Source organism: Raphanus sativus, chromosome 5 (genome assembly GCF_000801105.2).
Source record: "Raphanus sativus cultivar WK10039 chromosome 5, ASM80110v3, whole genome shotgun sequence".
NCBI classification, from domain to species: domain Eukaryota; kingdom Viridiplantae; phylum Streptophyta; class Magnoliopsida; order Brassicales; family Brassicaceae; genus Raphanus; species Raphanus sativus.
In genome coordinates this window covers 38,989,270-39,008,233 of record NC_079515.1, presented here as the reverse complement: position 1 = coordinate 39,008,233, position 18,964 = coordinate 38,989,270, and the positions used below count along the sequence as shown (strand labels likewise).

Below are 18,964 nucleotides of genomic sequence, written 5' to 3'. Positions count from 1 at the left end.
GTGACAGAATACTGCTATATGAGTGGTTGATTTAAAAATCTGACGTGGACACTCTATCTATGGCTTATATTTGCCTTTTAGTATTGTATTGATTATATATAAAAAAATGCACTACAAAATGACATTTACAAAACTAAATCCTAAAATATGAAAGATTAGACTCATGATCTGATCATTACATGTGTTTAGTGGGTATTTAATATAGAGCATAAGGGATAAATAAAATATGACAGCAAGCCCAACCTAGGCCCAGTATTTTTTGTTCTTACCCAAGAAAAACTAATTGAACCAAATGAATAAAACCAGGAGCCGGGTTAAGTTAAAGGACCGGTTTGATAGAGAACTGAACCAGAGAGTCTGTGAATCCCTGGCCTTGGGTGAGAAGTCCATCGAGAGCAGAGCAGAGGCGATTGAATCCGGAAACAAAAGGTGGCGTGCTGAGGGTGACTCTCGGACACGAACCCCTGAGACTTGAATCCTACTGTAAGCTCAATTCGAGAGTAATTTGAAGCTGCAGGTTTAAAGGTTTTCCAATGGATTCTCTCTGTTTGAGTATAACAGGGTTTGTGAAACTGAGTTAAGGGTTCTTTAGTTTTCAGAAGGAAGACATGAAAGTGAACATTTTGCCTATCCTTCATTGTTTATGTGGATCAAAAGACAACCTTTTGATCACTTACTAATAGTTGTTTTATGAGGATCCTTGTGGTCCACGCAACTAATGCTTATATGTTAGGGTAGTTTTTTTTTTACAAAATGCCTGCAGTCATGAGTTTGTTGCAAAATTAAATATAGTAAATGAAACTTGTTGTTCTTGACTTTCCTATGCTACTTATGATATGTCCTGCATACCCTAAAATGAAACAGAGTAAGCCTCTTCTTCCTCTAATGTACAATCTCAGCTCCTATACATGAACTCTTACAGTAAGGTGGAGGTTCTTTTGGTTTAGTGTATTTTATTTTATTTTATTGTTGGGAACAGATGGCATTTGGTTGCTTCATGGACATGGGATGCTCAAGATGAAACATGTGGGATATGTCGGATGGCTTTTGATGGTTGTTGCCCTGATTATAAAATTCCTGGAGATGACTGCCCTTTAAGTAAAGTTCTCTGCTTTCATTTTTTCACGTTATATTTGTTACTTAGGACGCTCAGCTATGCTGTTTTTATTTGATTATTGTATAATGAAGAAACAAAAGTGCATGTCTTAGACCGTTTTGTTGTGGTGTTAGAGCAGTTTGGGGAGCTTTCAACCACGCTTTTCATCTGCACTGTATATTGAAATGGGTGAATTCGCAGACAAGCCAAGCTCATTGCCCCATGTGTCGAAGAAAATGGCAGTTCAAAGAGTAAGCAAATTAATGGGGATCGTCTGATTAAGTGATTTGGGATGATATCTTGGAGAGTTGTGTTTGGAGCATTGAAGTGTTTCTGAAGCTTGGATTGATTTGATTGCTTAGACAAATGAGAGTTCAAGAAACTGTCTATATAACATATGATGATGTTGGTTTATGATTAGGTATAACAACCAGTAGGTGAATGCGTTTGTTGTGGCTCGAGGGTATCGCAAATAGGCTTATAACGTAAGGTTTATATCTACTGGTGGTCATATGATCCCCCAAGGCAACATAATTTCTGATTTCAAAGTATATGACCAATCAAATAAGCAGGCTATATAACAAAGGATGTCTTCTTTATATCAACAGAAAATTATATAACAGTGCAAACACAACAACGATGAATTAAATTGCTCGAAACATAAAAACCATTTGATGAAATAAACGTTGAATCAGTCGCACACAAAGAGTAGAACACGACCAGACAGCTGTTCCTACATAACAGCAACAAATGCAAAGTTAAAAGTCAAATAATCTAAAGTAACTTGAAATTATCCTTTTCATAACATAATTTTGTTAATTAGTTTTAATAATTGTTATTTTTTTAAACAAATTATCCGAATTCACATGGTTTTAGTGTAGTAGGTTCACCACCTACCATATACTTGATTTTTCCAGGGAAAATTAGTACTAATAGAGAACTATATCAAAAGAAGAATCTTCTTACATCTCGTTCCATGGAGATAGAGAATAAAGAGGAGAAGCTTACAAGGAGATGAAGATACAAGAAGAGATGATAGATGGTAAATCATTTGGTGAGCACATAAAGGGCGTATATGATCCCAGGGATGTATCCAAGCAGCGTCAAAACCAAACATATCCAAAACTCTACCTGCAACAAAATATATATTAAATTTTTCATATTTATTGTAAATATGTGAATCCAGAACTGCATATAATATGAGTCGACTAATTAGAAAATCTATGCCAAATTAATTACCCCGCAACCATATCTGAGAAAGACTCCAAGTGGAGGCAAGAGGATAGCAAGAAGAATATCTATGAAAGTAGCTGTTCCCATCTTCTTTTTAGCTCTTTTTGATGCTTGTCAGAAATTATTAAAGCTTCAAAGTGTGTTTGTGTGTTTCTTCTTTACTCTCTCCTTCATGTACCTCTCACTTTATATAGACCTAAATTTTGAGATACTTAAGAGCCACGTGGTGCTTACCTTTTTTTGTTTTCATTTTTCGATATAGTTTCCTGAAATTTAGCATCAGCATTAGGAGCATCCATATGTAGTTCGCTTTAGCGCGTCACATACCCGTGATGTCGGCGGGGATACATGAATTTCAACATAATAATCTTTTTAGTCAGGTTTTATGATCCAACTTCCAAAGGGTCAAAGTTACATATTGTATATCAACATTATCTCGTGATATTGTGACCGACATTAAAAGTATTCTCTCTATTTTATTTTAAATGTCACTTTTAGACTTGTTTCACATAAATTTTAGGGAAATTAGGACGTCTAAATTTTATATATAAAAAATAATTATCTCTACACTTTAACCAATAAAATAATAAAATAAAATAAATAAATTTTGTATTAAAATGATAAAACGATACTTATTTTGCACACAAATTTTTTTCGACAACAATAGTTAATATGAAATGGAAAAAATATTACCGTAAATAAACGTTAGTTAGATTCACTGATTGTTGCATTTATTCTTTAGATAAAACACGAAGATATATATATATATATTCAACAAAATGACATGCCGTTGCAAAAGATAAGCATCCGTTATCGTAGACGTGAGACGTAAACATTGTAGCGACCAAAAAAATGTATATGTTTTTCTTTTTACCAAAAATCGAATATTTAAACAACAAAAGAGGTAAGTTCTAACAACAAGATAATGTATGTTTTCTCCATGTAAATAATGCTTTAGACTTTGCCAGACGAAGTTAAAACCATGTTTTCGGCCTTGTTAAAAAATCTAGGAGATTAAATGACTCTCGGAGAAGTTATAAAAAGAAAAGGTAATGTTTTAGCAACATGCTAGCTACCTACGTCAATTACTATAAATTTGCTGGTTATCTATATCGCATACATTGTTTGTTGTCTTCCTCGTTTTTCACCGCTGATATGGTTTACATTTTTTTTAACACAACATGGTTTACCACACTAATGTAGACACTTAAACTTCGGTAGGCATCCAGGAATCCTTTTAACACTAAAATTTCATTAATAAAAGAAGATTAAAGGTAACCCTTTTTTTTTGGTAAACAAGGTAACCCTTTTTTTTGGTAAACAAGAAGAAGAGTAAAGGGTGGACTGCGTTCATGATATGGTCGATTCAATTCGAATATTTATATGGTACGATTCAATTCGAATATTTATCTTATATTTAAAAACTGGGTTATTAACAAGTGGTGGGGATGGTGCTTGTGTTGTGTATCTTATGGATCGCGTGAATTAATCATATGGTGTAAATTGTTTGTGGTGAGTTGAGAGACGTGACCATGGAATTATATAAAGTAGGATTAAATTTCTGTAGTGGTGTTCCAAATTAAACCTACGCCACTTCAAACATTTTTACCAATACTTATAACACGGAATAAAAATGTCCTCAAATGAACCAAAAGTTTTTTTTCATATCACATAAGTTATAATAATAGTAAATACAATAAGGATAATTGCTCATAACATAAAACAAATGATGAGTCACTCCCAATGAGCTAACACGATGAAGCCGCATGTTCCCTCTACACAACAACAACAAATGTAAAATTGAACTTGGTCAGTAGATTCCTTAAAATATAGATAAAATCAAATATGATTCAACTTAAACAAAACTCGTTCTATAGTCATCACATGCAACGTATGTAGCTTTATACAGTTATAAAATATATACCCAGGGAGAGAGATAGTGGAGAAAGCTTACGAGGAGACGAAAAGGAAAGAGCAGTAGAGCTTCAAACAATCACTCCCTGGTGATGGCATAAAGAGCGTAGATGATCCCGGGAATATAACCCAACAGCGTCAATATCAGACATACCCAAAACTCAACCTGTAAAAGAACAAAATAACTTGTCAAACTTTTATCATACATGTAACTATAAGATGAAAAAAAAAATCACTGAAGTAGTCAGAGTGAAGAGAAAGTATACAGTGCAACCAAACGTGAGAAGGACGGCGGCAGGAGGAAAGACGATAGCAAGAAGGATCACTGCGAAAAAGACAGCTGTACCCATTTTGAAGCTCTTGGGATTTCTTAAAGCTGAGCCACTAAGTCGTAAGATAACTTCTCTTGATGATTTTGGACTCTTTGACATCTTCTCGCTAACCGTATATACTTTATGAGCCAAGCCACGTGGTGCGTACTTGTTCTTATCTTTTATTTAGAGTATGTACAAACTGGAATGGAATGTTGAATATCAACAGATAATCATTACAATAGAGAATGTATAACTGGAATGGAATGTTGAATATCAACAGATAATCATTACACTAAATATGTTAAAAGTGAATTTTTTTTGTGGTAAGTGGTAAGAAAACGCGGATCTTGCGGGCCTCGTGGTGATTAGTCTTTGGGCCTAGAAAACCTTTGGGATCACACCACGGTTATAAAAAAAAAAAAAAAAATTTTTTTGAATATATCTAATATGTTGAATGTGAATACCACCGAGAATGCATGTCATAAAAGATTTTTGATATTTATATATTTTCCTAATTATTTTAAATTAAATATTTTACTATAGGCTAAATATATTTTTTTGTAATACAAAAGCTAGATTTTTTATAGAAAATATATTATTCTTAGTTCTCTATAAATAGAGACTAAGTTTATTGATTTGATCATAAAATAATAATTTCTAACTAATAAAACAGGGTATTAAATTTTATTAGACAACGTCATTATAGTATATAAAAATTAAATATTGTGTGGAATAATAAGGTGGAATAAAAAATTGATATGGAATATTAAAAATGAAAAAAGGAATATGTTGGATCTTGAAACCATATTATATATAGTTAAGGGTACAAAAATATTTTTCGTTTTGGTACAAAATATATATAAAGAGACATCTAACAATAATATTTCACAAAAATTAATTAAATTTAACTCTCAAATTAATAACTTAAACATTTCATGAACTATATATAGTTTTATGGATAAATTTTTCTTATAATTCTAGTTTTACTATATGTTTTGATTCAATCTAAATAAATCAAAATTACTATTAAACAGTATATCTGTTAATATTAAGATTTCGTAAAGATGTTTGGATTGAGTCACATTAATAATACATTACATTACTCTTTCATGTGATAATACAAACTAAGATCCTCAGATTTATTAGTTCTAATCCGTAAATCATTTATAGGATATATCATTTAAATTGAAGATGGTGTGGGAGTAAATAAATAGCCATGGATGTAGGTAAGCGTGTTCGACTTATGTTTAACCAAGGCTCTGAATGGTGACTGCGATTTAAAGCGGTATGGGATAAGCGGTTCAACTGTAATACAGTTCTAACGGTTATAAAAACGTATAAATATATGGTATATGTAAAAGGTTGTAAAAAAGGTATATGTAGAGATTTTTGTTATTGTTAACTGCAGTGCAGCGTAATTGTAAACATTTTTAGCCCAAAAATTAACTTATTAGTTGAAATTTTTGTTCATAAAAGAAAAAGAAGTTATTTGTTTTAAGATTATAAGACCAAGTGAAAAGTTCAAATTTGACTAAACTTCGATACATGTATTTCAACATTATTATTGTTTTAGTCAGACGGTATGATCCAATTTCCAACTATTCAAAAGGCTTTTTTCATATCACATAAATTATAATAATACAAAATACGATAATGAAATATAATTGCTCATAACATAAAACAAATGATGAATCACTCCCAATGAGTTAACACGGTGAAGCCGCATGTTCCCTCCCTCTACACAACAACAACAAATGTAAAATTAAACTTGGTCAGTAGATTCCTTAAAACATAGATAAAATCAAATATGATTCAACTTAAACAAAGCCAAATGTTAAGCAAAAAAAAAAAACTTAAACAAAGCTCGTTCTATAGTCATCACATGCACATATATAGCATTATACAATTATAAAAATATATACCCAGGGAGAGAGATAGTGGAGAAAGCTTACAAGGAGACCAAAAGGAGAGAACAGTGGAGCTAGAAACAATCAGTCCTTACTCCTTGGTGATGGCATAAAGAGCGTAGATGATCCCGGGAATATAACCAAACAGCGTCAATATCAGACATATCCAAAACTCAACCTGTAAAAGAACAAAATAACTTGTCAAACTTTTATAATACATGTAATTATAAGATGAAAAAAAAAATCACAGAAGTAGTCAGAGTGAAGAGAAAGTATACATTGCAACCAAACTTGAGAAAGACGCCGAGAGGAGGCAAGAGGATAGCAAGAAGGATCTCTACGAAAGTGGCTGTGCCCATTTTGAAGCTCTTGGAATTTCTTAAAGCTGAGCTACTAAGTTGTAAGATAACTACTCTGGATGATTTTGGATTCTTTGACATCTTCTCGCTATATATAGACCATACTTTATGAGCCAAGCCACGTGGTGCGTACTTGTTCTTATATTTTATTTAGAGTATGTACAACTGAAATGGAATGTTGAATATCAACAGATAATCACTACAATAGAGTATGTACAACTGGAAAGGAATGTTGAATATCAACAGATAAGCATTACAATAAATATGTTAAAAGTGAAATCTGTGTAGAATATCTAATATGTTGAAAGTAAAAACCACCTACAAGGAATGTTATTTTTTTAAGTTTTTGATATTTTTATATTCTTCTAATTATTTTTCATTAAAATGTTTACTATAAGCTAAATGATTTTTGTGATGCAAAATGGCTAGATATTTTTAATAGGAATATATTATTTTCAATTCTCTATAAATAGAGACTAAGTTTATTAATTTGAACATAAAATAATAATTATTAACTAATAAAGCAGCGTATTAAATTTTATTAGACAAAGTCATTATAATATATAAAAATTAGTTATGAAATATTAAAAGTGAAAAGGAAAATGTTGGATCTTGAAACCATTATATAGTTAAGGATACAAAAATATTTTTTGTTTTGGTTAACCTTGTTTATCCTTGCTCTGTGTGGTAAAGAGATATCCAACAATAATATTTCACAAAAATTAATTAAAACTAACTCTCAAATTAATAACTTAAATATTTCATGACCTTTATTGTTTTTTTTAACACAGACCTATATAGTTTTTATTAATAAGTTTTTCTTCTAATTCTAGTTTTACTATATGTTTTGATTCAATCTAAATGATCAAAATTACTAATGAGATTAAACAGTATATCTGTTAATATTCAAATTAAAATTGCATAAAGATGTTTGAGTTGATTCACATTAATAATACATTACATTACTCTTTCATGTGATAATACAAATTAATATCCTCAGATTTATCAGTTCTGAACCGTAAAATCATTTATAGGATATATCATTTAAATTGAAGATGATGTGGAAGTAAATAAATGTCCATGGATGTAGATAAGCGTGTTCGACTAATGTTTAACCAAGAATTAACTTACTAGTTGAATTTTTTGTTCACAAAAGAAAAAAAAGTTATTTGGTTAAGGATTATAGGACCAAGTGAAAAGCTCAAATTTGACTAAACTTCATGGAACTTGTCAGAAACTTAAGTGGCTTAGCCCACAAGGTACACGTAGCACAAACACAACCAATTATAAGTTTTATAACCTTAACATATACTATCAAACCATATTGTTGTCGGAATACGAATGTGGGCCGGGACAATCTCCGCCGTATTGGTCGGTGAGAGGTATGCCCATACATATAACTCTCACACCTACTCACACATATAACTCTCACAGGAACATACCACGTGGACAATGCACATGCCTTCAGTTCTGTCAACACATTTTCCGGCGGTCCTCTCACGTGCCAAGACCATGCTCCATAAATATTGGCATATATGCTTGATTACTTTACACTCCTTTGGTGTGTTCAATTCCCAGTTTGTATTCGCTGTATCGTATGGGTATCAATATAGATGCATGGCTGGATGTAGATATATACGCAATACCTGCATATTATTATTTAGTATGACTCTAAACTTATGACAGCAAAGCTTAGCCTACATGAACAATATTTGGAGCAAAAGCAAGAAAGTTTTGAGATCCTTGGTGACTCGGTGTGGATCATTCTACTCTGTCAGCATAATAGCATATGTTCTTTCTTCCTAAAGTTGCTTTCTTCACACTCAATACTTTCATAAAATCACAATTATTAACTTAATATTCTTAGTTTTTATTTGATTATAAAAATATTGTGGCCGACACCAACGCATAGCCGTGGGCCGTGGCATAAAATTGCACCACACACACACACACACTATTAGATGTCTAGATCTACTTTAAAAATGATGTCCTAATCAAAATGGTTCCTCTCTTTTTTCTTTCTTGTTATAAAATACAGTAGGTGGTAATATCTTGATTAAGAAAAAAAAGCGATTTGTTCTTATCCTTCCGACCGACGTTGGTCCGGAGGCATCTGGGTCCACTCTTACGTACTTTCTGGACCTTTACTGCAGTTAGTATAAGCCCATGACGGCCCATTTTGGATCGCTGATGAATTAGACGTCTGGATTGTCTTAAGTCGAACACATCTTCTTTTTCTTGTTTTCTTTGACCTACATCTCATTATCTCAACACACGTCCATAACACAAAGCAAAACCTTTGTATGATTACAGATACAAGTTATAAGCCACACAAAGCCATACAACAAAGAAAAAGAATGTTCTGCTTTCTTCTCCCACACGAAACAGAAACCAACAAAAAAAAAATTAAAATACTTGAAAGACTTCAAGAAACCTATCACTTGGCTTTGACCTCTTCTTTGGTTTCTTCAGTTGTGATAGTCTTAGAGCTTGGAGACTTCCCAATGATTGCTTTCTTTGCCCTAACAAGAGACTGCTTCACCTTTGACATAATGCTGTTTGAATGTTTTTGCTTGACAGAAACTTCTTCCGTTGTGATTTCTGGTTCTTGTTTTGGCTCATCGCTCTCTTTAGCAACAGTTTCTGCTTCTACAACCTCTGCTATTTTCTCTGTAATTGATTCCTCTTGTTTGTTTACTTCTGTTGATTCTGTATCATTTTCTTTCTTGATGTTCTCATCTTCTGTAGCTAGTTTAGTTACAACATCTTTGGCTTCTTCACTCACTTTCTCTTTTTCATCCTTTGATGGTTCTTCCACCACATCCTTCTCTTCAGTTTTGGCCTTCTCGATGACATCAGGAGGACAAGAAACGTCTCCTTCAGCTTCCTTTTCGAGAGATGTGTCTGAATCTTGATTTGACGGTACAACTCTCTCAGGGCACAAAGCAGAAACAGATTCAGAAGCTTTTTCATCCTTTGATGGTTCATCAACGACATGATTCTCTTCAGTAATGGCCTTCTCAATGACATCAGAAAGAGAAGAAGCGTCTTCTTCAGTTTCCTTTTTGGGAGCAGTGTCTGAATCTTGGTTTATTGGTACAATTTCCTCAGGGCACAAAGCAGAACCAGATTCAGAAGTGTCTGGTTTTGGCTCAACTTCAAGAACCTCAACATCTACAGTCTCCGCAGATACTTCTCTAGGATGTTGAACATCAACTGGTTCCACCTGTTTGCTTCCTGCTTCATCTGTTGATTCAGAAACATCAACCATCTTCTCCTCCTCCTTACCCTTGGGCTCTTCTTCAACCACACTCTCCACGGCTCGCTTCTCTTCTGCTTTCTCCACACCAACATTTTCAATCTTAACTTCTTCAACACTCTCTTTCACAAGGGTTGGTTCTTTAAGCCCCACTTGTTCAGCTACCTTCTCCTCGCCATTTTCATCTTCTGCTTGAACATTAACCTCTGCAACGCCCTCTTTTACAAGGGTTGGTTCTTTAAATTCCCCTTGCTCAGCCACCTTCTCCTCACCATTTTCATCTTTCTCCTTATCCATAGACTCCTCTGCTTTCACAATTGCTGCAGCCTTCTCCACATCTGCAGGTATCTCTTTCTCCGGTTCACCAGCAGGAGTCTGAACACTCTTCTCCTCCTCTGCAACCGTCAGGTCCGGTTTATCTTTCACCACATCCACAGTTTCCTCCAAAACAATTTTTTTCTCCATCGAATTAGCCTCCTCGTTCCCCTTGTTCTCCAGTGGCTGCATCGGATTAAAGCAAAACCCTCCTTAGTATTCTCTTCTTAAACAGAACACTAACTAACTATTGCTTATTTTGAAACTATAATCATATTTGTAAAATATTTTTTCTAGAAAACTATAGACAAAGATGGTTTCATATAACATCCATGTCCATGTGCTATAATCAACAACTTCTAAAAAGTTTTTTGTTTTCCCTCTAATTATTGTTTCATTATTCTCCAGATTCTTACAGAAAAAGAGAACTAGAACCATACTAAGCATTCCAAAACAATGAAAGATGCACAACCAATCTTCCCTCCTTCACTCTAACCGAACTTTCATAGTTGCAGGTACATATATAATACACACATAGATGAGTATAAACCTATGTAATAATAAGATTCTATGGAACCAGAGGGAGAATATCTGAGCTAGCTTACCTTTTCAGATGTAGTTGCAGTTGCGGTCTGAGAATCAGAAGCCATGAAAGAAGATTCAGAAGGAGTGGACAGGGTTCAAACTTCAAAAGTTTCAGATTATTATTTGCAGAGTTGTTGAAGAAAAACGCTCAACATATATAATCATCACAAAAGTGGGGAACACTGTATAGCTGTCTCTCACCCTAGAACCAGGGTGTGAAGTGTCAACACACTCTGTATATTCTCTCTAGTCTCTACTTTCCTTATACTTTACTATATTATATTGTTTGATATTTATGAAAGAGATCTCTTTATGAAATGCAAAATTAGTTAGAAGAATCATTTCTCTGTGATTGCATTTAAACTTTGTTTTCGGGTTTTATTATTGTTTTCCAGAGAAGCACAGATCAATCATACAATTCTCCAATGAGGCATTGGTAATGCTTTAAGGATACAAAACCCTCTCCATTTGAGAGAAGCTTTCTAAGGTATGTATATAGTCAATCATCTGAACACCAAGTTGTGGCAGCTCCTGTCACAAGGGTAAGGACAGTCAACTAACTTTACTTCTGCTCTATCAAAATACCAATCTCCCACAGCTATTGCCACCGCCTACATTCAAATATACAAAGCCAAGATCAGATTCTCACAAGGGACAAAGATCCTGGAACAAACAGCCTTTGCTTCTCTGTGTTTGTTTACCTTTTTCCTTATGACAGGGGAGTCATCTGCAAACCAAGTATCTTGCCTCTCGGTTTGGCAGTGAGCAAAGCAGGAGTTTATGAACAAACCATTCTGTCTAGACATTGAGAAGCCCTTAACTACTCTCAGCATCTGATCCCTGAATCCTGTTCTCAGGATACAAAGATCAAAACAGTTAGTGTGATGCAACACTTTTGAAAAAGTAAAGTCCACAAGTTTCAACAAACCTTGCAAGAACCGCATCTGTCCAGAGGTGCATTTTTCATGGTTGAGTCTACACTCATGCCAAAACCCACTAGGATCAGCTGATGTTGGAGCTATACTGCTTTGAATCTGATTATAAGAAACTTGTTGTGTGAGCCTAAACATTCAAAGGAGAATACCTAAGCAAATGTAATGTTCCTACCTGCCATGTATCATATGCTGCGTTGACAATAAAAAGAGGAGTTTTCATCTGACTGATCAGATTCTCTGGGAAGAAACACTGCACAGACACAAAAGGAGGTCCATAAACTGTTCGTTTTGTAACATCATCAGGATGAGAGAGTACAAAAAAAAATGTATTACCGAAGTTGGATCAAGATGGTTTGTGCACATACGAGGCAGGTTGTTCTTCACACTTTGAAACTCTACTATACCATTGTATAAGTTCCTGATTGTTCGTCCACCAGACACATCAGCTGTGTCCAAGAACAAGCCTGCGTCACTCAAGCACTTGACTTTGGTGGATTCAGGGAACAAGTTCCTAAACTCATCGCAGCGTAATATTGCTGCCAAACCACCAGCTGAACATCCAGATAGAAGTGCCTGACACAACATTAACAGTTCCATAAGAAAATACTCTTTGCCTTTGATCCTGAAGTGTGAGATCAAAAGAAGTTTTTTAAGTGTCAAACCTGGCTAGCGTATCGCATTCCATTTGCCTTCAAATCATCTATGGCTGCTCTCCAGATACGCTCCCCTCTAAACTGAAGCTGTGCAGCCTGTAAAAGATGCTCAAATGTATAGAACTAAGATCAAATCAAGCATTGACTGATCCAAAGCAACATCAATGGATCACTTATGAACTCTATTTAACTCAATTGTGTAATGATTCTAACCTCATCCTGTCCATCTCCACTGAAAGAAGCGCCATCACAGTAACGAAGCTTAACTCTATTCCAGTTAAAGAAGTCTGCAAAAAAAGACAATGCGGATCAATAATCCTCAAAATTACATTACATGGTCACACCACATGAACAAAGATTTGAGAGACTAAACCAGGATTTTCTTGAGCTTTATCACTCAATATTCCTGTAAACTGAAGCTCCTTCTCCATGTAGTTAGATGATCCACGTCTAGTCTTCTTCCTGTATACACATGTCCTGACGTTGTTGCACCATCCTCCTCCCTATTTATCATAATAAACATTTTAACAATGAAAAGAGTTATAAACAGTAGCTTCTCATAGACAACAAATCATTCACTGAACCTCTAATTGAATGAGCCAGCTATCAGCTCCAGATCCATGTCCACGGTGCAAGTGGTATCCAGGCAATGTTCCATCCAAACAAACTGTGATAAGACACAACCAAATCAATGTTAAATCACTGTAATGTTTTTTTTCTAGTGACACATCACAGAACATAACATACTCTGAGTATATTAAGTTACTAAAAAATTAAACATTACATTAATTTTGTTTTTGTATACATTTTTTCCTAAGCAGGAATCGTGAGGAATACATAACAGTAAACGTAAAAACAAAGTTAAAATCTGGAAGGGGACAAGAGACAAAAACAAACAAGCTGAGAAGAATGTAGTTTAAGTGAATAAAGTGAAGAACACACAAAAAGGTAAAAGGGGTAGACAACTTCTAAAGAACACATAAAAGTAAATAAAGAGAGACATGGAGAAGATCTAGTGACAGAAGCAGAGAGAGTACCAGCTCCTGAGTCAGCTCCTCTGATAAAAGTGAGACCAACGAGTAAAGGGTTCAAATTGGAACTGTATTTGGAGAATCCAAACTCTAGTTCCTCAATGCGGTCTATCTCTGTTACATTGAAGTCTAAATACTCATTTGCTTGAGTTCCTAGTATCAGCCAAGCTACATTAAGCCCTACCAGCAACAAAAGCTTATCCATTCTCTCTCACTCTCTCACTGGAAGAGAAGTTGAAAGCAAAAGAGGGTAAGAAAACAAAGAAACAGATCTATAGGAGTGAGAGGTAGAGAAGAAAGGAACAAACTATAAAATGAGCTTTTCTGAGAACAAAATAAAATAAAAAGATATTGAAAAGAGTTTCATGGCTGGATTCACGGTTGGAGTTTTTATTTATGTTTTAGATTAATTCACTCTCTTATTAATATGACAAAGACTGAGAGAGAGACCATCTTTTAACTGTTTCCTAGATATTTTAGTTCACATTTTAAACACTCGGCATCAAATAAAGGACTGGCGGCAATAACAAAAAGCAGATGTTATTAGTTTGATGTGCTCGTTATAGCTAGCACATGGAGCGAATGGGTCCATTCGTAGTGAATTATACTGGTTGTAGCCTCATATTTCTAGAGATTTCTATTGGTTGTAGATTATGTCGACATAAATTTTATTGATATACATTTAAACTTTAATCTCTCTGTTCTTTCATGCGTGAGTTTGATTAGAGAAGAAATGTAAATAGGTTGTCAAAATACTACGTGATTTCAATAAATATATACCTAGAAAGTAAGTATAGAATCATTTTACTTTGAACTGACGTTGACGCAAGGCTTTGCATAACCAACCCTTTGATTATGATCTCTTCCTGGTGTTCAAAAAGAAAGAAAAAAGATCTCTTCCTGAAATTTCAAGAGTTCTAAATAATATAGAAAAAATAGTTTAATTATTGGATGTTATAAATTTATGTATGCATCATCATATCAAAAGAAAATAAATTTATGTATATCAGATTGAAAAATCTAAGGCTCTAATACAAATATTTCATCCGGTTATGTTCAAGACTGATTGTATTTCTAATTCGTCTTTTTTTAAGAAAAAAAAGTTGATCGTTCCTTGTTGGTAATAAACATGCCCTGCAAACTTGACTAAGGTGTAGATTCTTTTTGGACTCTCCTAACAATAGCCCTTTGATGGTCTTCCTCGACCAAGTGTTGATGGTATAATGGGAAGTTTGAGAAAGTCATCATACGCCCTTTTGAGAGGTATGCAAAAACATTTTGAACGAGTGATGATAGTTATGTGAGGTATAAGAAACCATGTGTGCTTGGATTAGATTGATTTCATCCATTTAAAGCATTCTTTCCGAAAATAATATATATATATATATATATAGTTTGTTTTTATTAATTTTTACGCAATGTTTAAAAAAAACTAATTTAACGGAATGTTACACATTTACATAAACTACCATAGTTAATTTTTAGTAGATTTGTTGTTCTTTACTTCTTTGTAAGAAAAGGTTTTTACTCATTTAAGTAGTCTTTAACTTCCTTGTTGGTTTTACGTATACTTTACATTGATGATTTTGTATAAGTTTCACCCTGAAAAGATGAAAATGCATTTGACCAAAACTAAAAAGATGAAAATGCATAATCTCGACAAAAGAATGAAAATGCATAAAAAAGAATCTTAGTTTTTTTTTTTTTTTGATATCTCTGGTGTCTGGGCAGCCACTTTCCCAAATATCCCCCGAAGGGGTCCAGCGCCCCAGCAGTAAGGATGTTAAATCGCTGTGGCCGGGTTTCGAAGCTGGGTGGCGAAAAGAATCTTAGTTACAAAAAAAATCATAAAAAGACACAGCATGCATGGCAGAACGAGAAAATGCGGTCTTCGTCTCGTTCCCATCAACCGCATGTTGATCTTACGCCGTGGTCGTCCACTTGTTCTATTTCTTTTCGTTTCTAACCATGGTCCCTCACTCTTCTATTTATTTCCATAAGAGCCCCAAGCTTTCTAATATATCGATTTTACCGATTTTATAGTGGGCTTAATGAAGTTTAATGGACCTAGTGATCGTGTGAAAAGACCCACTAGGCAGACAGCCAGAGTGAAGCCTCATGGCAATCTGTTTCAGACTGAAAATCAGGAAAGGTGTAATGAATCTTTTGTTTCACATGCTCATGGAAAATTCATCGAGACTAGGTGTTTACGAGACAAGCATAAATGGAGCTAGTAACTACAAGCAGGGGAGGGAGAAACAAAAACAATGATACATCTATCTTATTAAAGTAGAAGTACTTTAAGCTTCTGTTTGTTAATAGGGATAGGAATCTTTAGAAAAAAAAATTTTGTTTGGTAACTAGAGAATTTTGTCTTTTTCTTATTTAAATGATAGATTTAAGTATTTAATGTCTTTTCCTAATTTAAATAATATATTTGTTTAATAGAATGAATCTTAACCAAAATAAATTTCCTTATAGATTTTTTGTTAACATTTAATATTTTTTATTAATAAAAATAATTAAATAAAAATCGCACATCAAAATCAATTTATATATCATATAAATAAAATATAAAATATTTTATTTATAAATTGTTAGTATAACACTTTTATAATATAAGTCTAATTAGTTATAAATATTAGATTTTTATATGATACACTCTGATATAATAGACGATTAAATTCACATAATATAATTATTTAAAGTAATAAATAAAATTTTTGTTTTAAAATGTTATGCTAACAATTTTGTTTTAAAATGTTATATATATATATATATATATGTATTATCATTAGAACAAAGAAAAAATTGAAGTGAAAGCAAATATTTATACGGCCACGGGTTAAACTATAGAAATAAATAACAATGGCGTAAGATATTTTTTAACAAATTTATTTTAATTTCAAATATGTTTATATCTTTTATGTATTTATAAATTATTTTATTTGTTATTAAGAATGCTAAGATTTTGGAATTGAAAAAAATCATGACCCATTTCTATAATATTTTAATTAGGAAATTAAAATTTATATCAAAGTATTTTTTAAAACTTTTAATTTTTATTATAACTACAACCATTAATTTCAATCTGAATTTATGTTTAAATATTACAAATATATCATTTATAAATAAAAAACTAAAAACATAAAATAAATACCCGCCACATCATTTATAAATAAAAAACTAAAAACATAAAATAAATACCCGCCCGACAAGATCTAGTATCTTATTAAAAAAAAAGCATAATAATATAAGAAAGTAGTCTTGAGTCTTGACTAGCATATAGGTTGGCCTGTAAGGGCTCGACATGAAGGCTATATACGGTAAAAATAGCGGCCGCAGACAACGGTAAAATCGGTTATGATGCAAATGTATGGATAGAGAAATTCAGTTTTTGGTTCATTTCTATGTTTTGATTCACTTTTAGCCCGTTAAGATTTAACTGAACAAAAAAAAAAACTCTTGATCTATAACCACACAACCAAAATCATCATCCCTTCTTTAATTCATTTCTAGTTTGGTGATTATTAGAGACTAATGGTGTTTTTTATTGGTGAGTATCAGGTTATCCTCTTTTCATTACCAAATCTTAACCAACGATCAGAACACCTAAACCTAATTATGGCAAACAAAATTGATTAACAAGCCTATGGCCCCTCCATGTATATCTCTTCTCCATTGGTTTCTCTTCTTCTCATTATATATAAATTGAGAAACAAGGTCAAATGATCTTCTGAAATTCATCAATAACACATTTCTCAACAACAACCAACAATGGCAACTTCCATGACCCAACTTTTTGTTACCCTCTTGCTTGTGGCCGCCCACACGGCCTTCGCCGAAACAAACATGCTTCAAGATCTTTGTGTCGCTGATCTCAAAGGTATTTTCTATCATGGCCGCATCTAATATTTAGGGGATATAAACATTTTAGGTTAAACCAATCTTAATAGTTTTTGTCGTTGACTTTTGTCATATTTTTCTTATTAGGTACCAAAGTAAACGGATACGCATGCAAAGACCCATCACAAGTAACACCAGATGATTTCTACTACATAGGCTTAGCCGCCCCTGCAGACACATCCAACACCGCAATGGGGTCAGCCGTTACAGCAGGCAACGTTGAGAAAATCCCTGGCCTCAACATGATGGGTACCTCCATGTCTCGTATCGACTACGCACCTGGTGGACTCAACCCGCCACATCTTCACCCCCGAGCTTCTGAAGCCATATTCGTCCTCGAAGGACGTCTCTTCGTCGGCTTCTTGACCACCACTGGAAAACTCATCTCCAAACACATCAACAAGGGAGACGTCTTTGTATTCCCAAGAGCTCTCCTCCATTTCCAGCAGAACCCTAACGATGCTCCTGCCTCCGTGATTGCTGCTTTCGATAGTCAGAACCCTGGGACTCAAAGTGTTGGACCGTCTCTGTTTGGTGCTAACCCTCCTATTCCCGATGACTTGCTTGCCAAGGCGTTCGGTGTTGAACCACAGGTGATTCAGAAGGTTAAGGGAAAATTCCCAGCCAAGAAATGAATATAGGTTTCAGACAAGACCTAATAATGCAATAATAATAAACAAATAATGAACATACAAAATTGTAAGTTACTAAACAAAAGCAAAAAAAAATGCTTGTAAGTTTTGTAATTGTTGTAGATATTCTGTAACTTTTTTGGTCCACTGATTACAATGGGACAAGTTAAAATTATTACAATCTGTTTTGTCAAGTTAAAATATTCTGTAAACTCTCTTTGTTCTTTATGATATCATTTCTTCTCCTTCTTAATTTTTATTACCAACTTGACCTAAGTTTCACCAAGATTGATTTGAATATAATTAGAATCACTCATCTACATGCTCAGCTGAAAATTAAGAAAGAACAAATTTCTCAACTCTGTTTCCATTATTCTCCAAATTAATAAACACGGCAAGTTACAAGAACATTGTATGTATGTATGTAACGTAATCGTGGGCTTCACATTTCTATGTATCATTCTTGTATGATTAATAAGAAGCTGAACTCTTCTCTCTAACAGAACCCACCTCTCGAGTTCAGAGGGAAACCCCAATGAGAAGAAAAAACAAGATTAGGATATAAACCTTCTCTGTTCATCTTATTTGTGATACGCACATAAATGTTAAATAATCTTCTAGGAAAAGCTAATGCCTTAAGAACCAGCTTTCTTGATCGGTTTAGTCTAAACCCTTTTGCTCGAATCTCGTTCTTCTTCCCCGAGTTCTGTCTTTTAGTCGACCTTGTTGTTGTTGGTGGCAATGTAGTTAAGTTCTCATGTTGATTCGTTAGCTTCTTGTAACGGCATGATTGTCTCCACCGATACTTGCCTACAATCTGCAGCA

General features: G+C 33.9%; 7 protein-coding genes across 7 annotated transcripts; 2 read left to right on the top strand and 5 right to left on the bottom strand.

Annotated features, from left to right (window-relative positions):
- The first annotated feature begins 753 nt into the window (after positions 1 to 753).
- LOC108860542 (anaphase-promoting complex subunit 11-like) lies at positions 754 to 1,656 on the top strand. Its single transcript, XM_056985911.1, has 3 exons — positions 754 to 762; positions 948 to 1,098; positions 1,236 to 1,656. Exons 1-3 carry the CDS (start codon positions 754 to 756, stop codon positions 1,349 to 1,351), a joined length of 276 nt encoding a protein of 91 aa, XP_056841891.1. The 3' UTR covers positions 1,352 to 1,656.
- An 18-nt stretch (positions 1,657 to 1,674) lies between these two features.
- On the bottom strand, positions 1,675 to 2,588 carry LOC108859425 (hydrophobic protein RCI2A). Its single transcript, XM_018633321.2, has 3 exons — positions 2,336 to 2,588; positions 2,105 to 2,227; positions 1,675 to 1,829 (listed from the first exon to the last, which is right to left on the bottom strand). The coding sequence occupies exons 1-2, from the start codon at positions 2,414 to 2,416 to the stop codon at positions 2,144 to 2,146; spliced, it is 165 nt and encodes a 54-aa protein (XP_018488823.1). The 5' UTR covers positions 2,417 to 2,588; the 3' UTR covers positions 1,675 to 1,829; positions 2,105 to 2,143.
- A 1,385-nt stretch (positions 2,589 to 3,973) lies between these two features.
- On the bottom strand, positions 3,974 to 4,701 carry LOC108834981 (hydrophobic protein RCI2B-like). The gene is made up of 3 exons (XM_018608297.2): positions 4,510 to 4,701; positions 4,284 to 4,409; positions 3,974 to 4,104 (listed from the first exon to the last, which is right to left on the bottom strand). The coding sequence occupies exons 1-2, from the start codon at positions 4,672 to 4,674 to the stop codon at positions 4,323 to 4,325; spliced, it is 252 nt and encodes an 83-aa protein (XP_018463799.2). The 5' UTR covers positions 4,675 to 4,701; the 3' UTR covers positions 3,974 to 4,104; positions 4,284 to 4,322.
- Positions 4,702 to 6,156: 1,455 nt separating this feature from the next.
- Positions 6,157 to 6,898, bottom strand: LOC108834980 (hydrophobic protein RCI2B). The gene is made up of 3 exons (XM_018608296.2): positions 6,743 to 6,898; positions 6,510 to 6,642; positions 6,157 to 6,294 (listed from the first exon to the last, which is right to left on the bottom strand). The coding sequence occupies exons 1-2, from the start codon at positions 6,821 to 6,823 to the stop codon at positions 6,556 to 6,558; spliced, it is 168 nt and encodes a 55-aa protein (XP_018463798.1). The 5' UTR covers positions 6,824 to 6,898; the 3' UTR covers positions 6,157 to 6,294; positions 6,510 to 6,555.
- A 2,206-nt stretch (positions 6,899 to 9,104) lies between these two features.
- On the bottom strand, positions 9,105 to 11,143 carry LOC108860096 (uncharacterized). Its single transcript, XM_018634008.2, has 2 exons — positions 11,003 to 11,143; positions 9,105 to 10,583 (listed from the first exon to the last, which is right to left on the bottom strand). The coding sequence occupies exons 1-2, from the start codon at positions 11,045 to 11,047 to the stop codon at positions 9,261 to 9,263; spliced, it is 1,368 nt and encodes a 455-aa protein (XP_018489510.2). The 5' UTR covers positions 11,048 to 11,143; the 3' UTR covers positions 9,105 to 9,260.
- Positions 11,144 to 11,311: 168 nt separating this feature from the next.
- LOC108805140 (pectin acetylesterase 12) lies at positions 11,312 to 13,986 on the bottom strand. The gene is made up of 10 exons (XM_018577109.2): positions 13,608 to 13,986; positions 13,155 to 13,237; positions 12,944 to 13,073; positions 12,784 to 12,857; positions 12,580 to 12,666; positions 12,251 to 12,490; positions 12,090 to 12,167; positions 11,911 to 12,016; positions 11,684 to 11,829; positions 11,312 to 11,593 (listed from the first exon to the last, which is right to left on the bottom strand). The coding sequence occupies exons 1-10, from the start codon at positions 13,804 to 13,806 to the stop codon at positions 11,486 to 11,488; spliced, it is 1,251 nt and encodes a 416-aa protein (XP_018432611.1). The 5' UTR covers positions 13,807 to 13,986; the 3' UTR covers positions 11,312 to 11,485.
- A 3,261-nt stretch (positions 13,987 to 17,247) lies between these two features.
- LOC108860169 (germin-like protein subfamily 2 member 3) lies at positions 17,248 to 18,402 on the top strand. Its single transcript, XM_018634072.2, has 2 exons — positions 17,248 to 17,487; positions 17,595 to 18,402. The coding sequence occupies exons 1-2, from the start codon at positions 17,379 to 17,381 to the stop codon at positions 18,140 to 18,142; spliced, it is 657 nt and encodes a 218-aa protein (XP_018489574.1). The 5' UTR covers positions 17,248 to 17,378; the 3' UTR covers positions 18,143 to 18,402.
- Positions 18,403 to 18,964: the final 562 nt, after the last annotated feature.

Coding starts and splice junctions, on each gene's coding strand:
- LOC108805140 (XM_018577109.2), bottom strand. CDS start 13,806: ATGGATAAGCTTTTGTTGCTGGTAGGGCTTAATGTAGCTTGGCTGATA. Junction 12,858..12,943: donor TAAAGCTCAAGAAAATCCTG/GTTTAGTCTCTC, acceptor CTTTTTTTGCAG/ACTTCTTTAACTGGAATAGA. Junction 12,491..12,579: donor GAATGCGATACGCTAGCCAG/GTTTGACACTTA, acceptor ATGTTGTGTCAG/GCACTTCTATCTGGATGTTC.
- LOC108860169 (XM_018634072.2), top strand. CDS start 17,379: ATGGCAACTTCCATGACCCAACTTTTTGTTACCCTCTTGCTTGTGGCC. Junction 17,488..17,594: donor TTGTGTCGCTGATCTCAAAG/GTATTTTCTATC, acceptor TTTTCTTATTAG/GTACCAAAGTAAACGGATAC.
- LOC108834980 (XM_018608296.2), bottom strand. CDS start 6,823: ATGGGCACAGCCACTTTCGTAGAGATCCTTCTTGCTATCCTCTTGCCT. Junction 6,643..6,742: donor TTCTCAAGTTTGGTTGCAAT/GTATACTTTCTC, acceptor GTTCTTTTACAG/GTTGAGTTTTGGATATGTCT.
- LOC108834981 (XM_018608297.2), bottom strand. CDS start 4,674: ATGTCAAAGAGTCCAAAATCATCAAGAGAAGTTATCTTACGACTTAGT. Junction 4,410..4,509: donor TTCTCACGTTTGGTTGCACT/GTATACTTTCTC, acceptor GTTCTTTTACAG/GTTGAGTTTTGGGTATGTCT.
- LOC108859425 (XM_018633321.2), bottom strand. CDS start 2,416: ATGGGAACAGCTACTTTCATAGATATTCTTCTTGCTATCCTCTTGCCT. Junction 2,228..2,335: donor TTCTCAGATATGGTTGCGGG/GTAATTAATTTG, acceptor ATTTTGTTGCAG/GTAGAGTTTTGGATATGTTT.
- LOC108860542 (XM_056985911.1), top strand. Junction 1,099..1,235: donor TGGAGATGACTGCCCTTTAA/GTAAAGTTCTCT, acceptor GTGTTAGAGCAG/TTTGGGGAGCTTTCAACCAC.
- LOC108860096 (XM_018634008.2), bottom strand. CDS start 11,047: ATGGCTTCTGATTCTCAGACCGCAACTGCAACTACATCTGAAAAG. Junction 10,584..11,002: donor CTGCAACTACATCTGAAAAG/GTAAGCTAGCTC, acceptor AATCCGATGCAG/CCACTGGAGAACAAGGGGAA.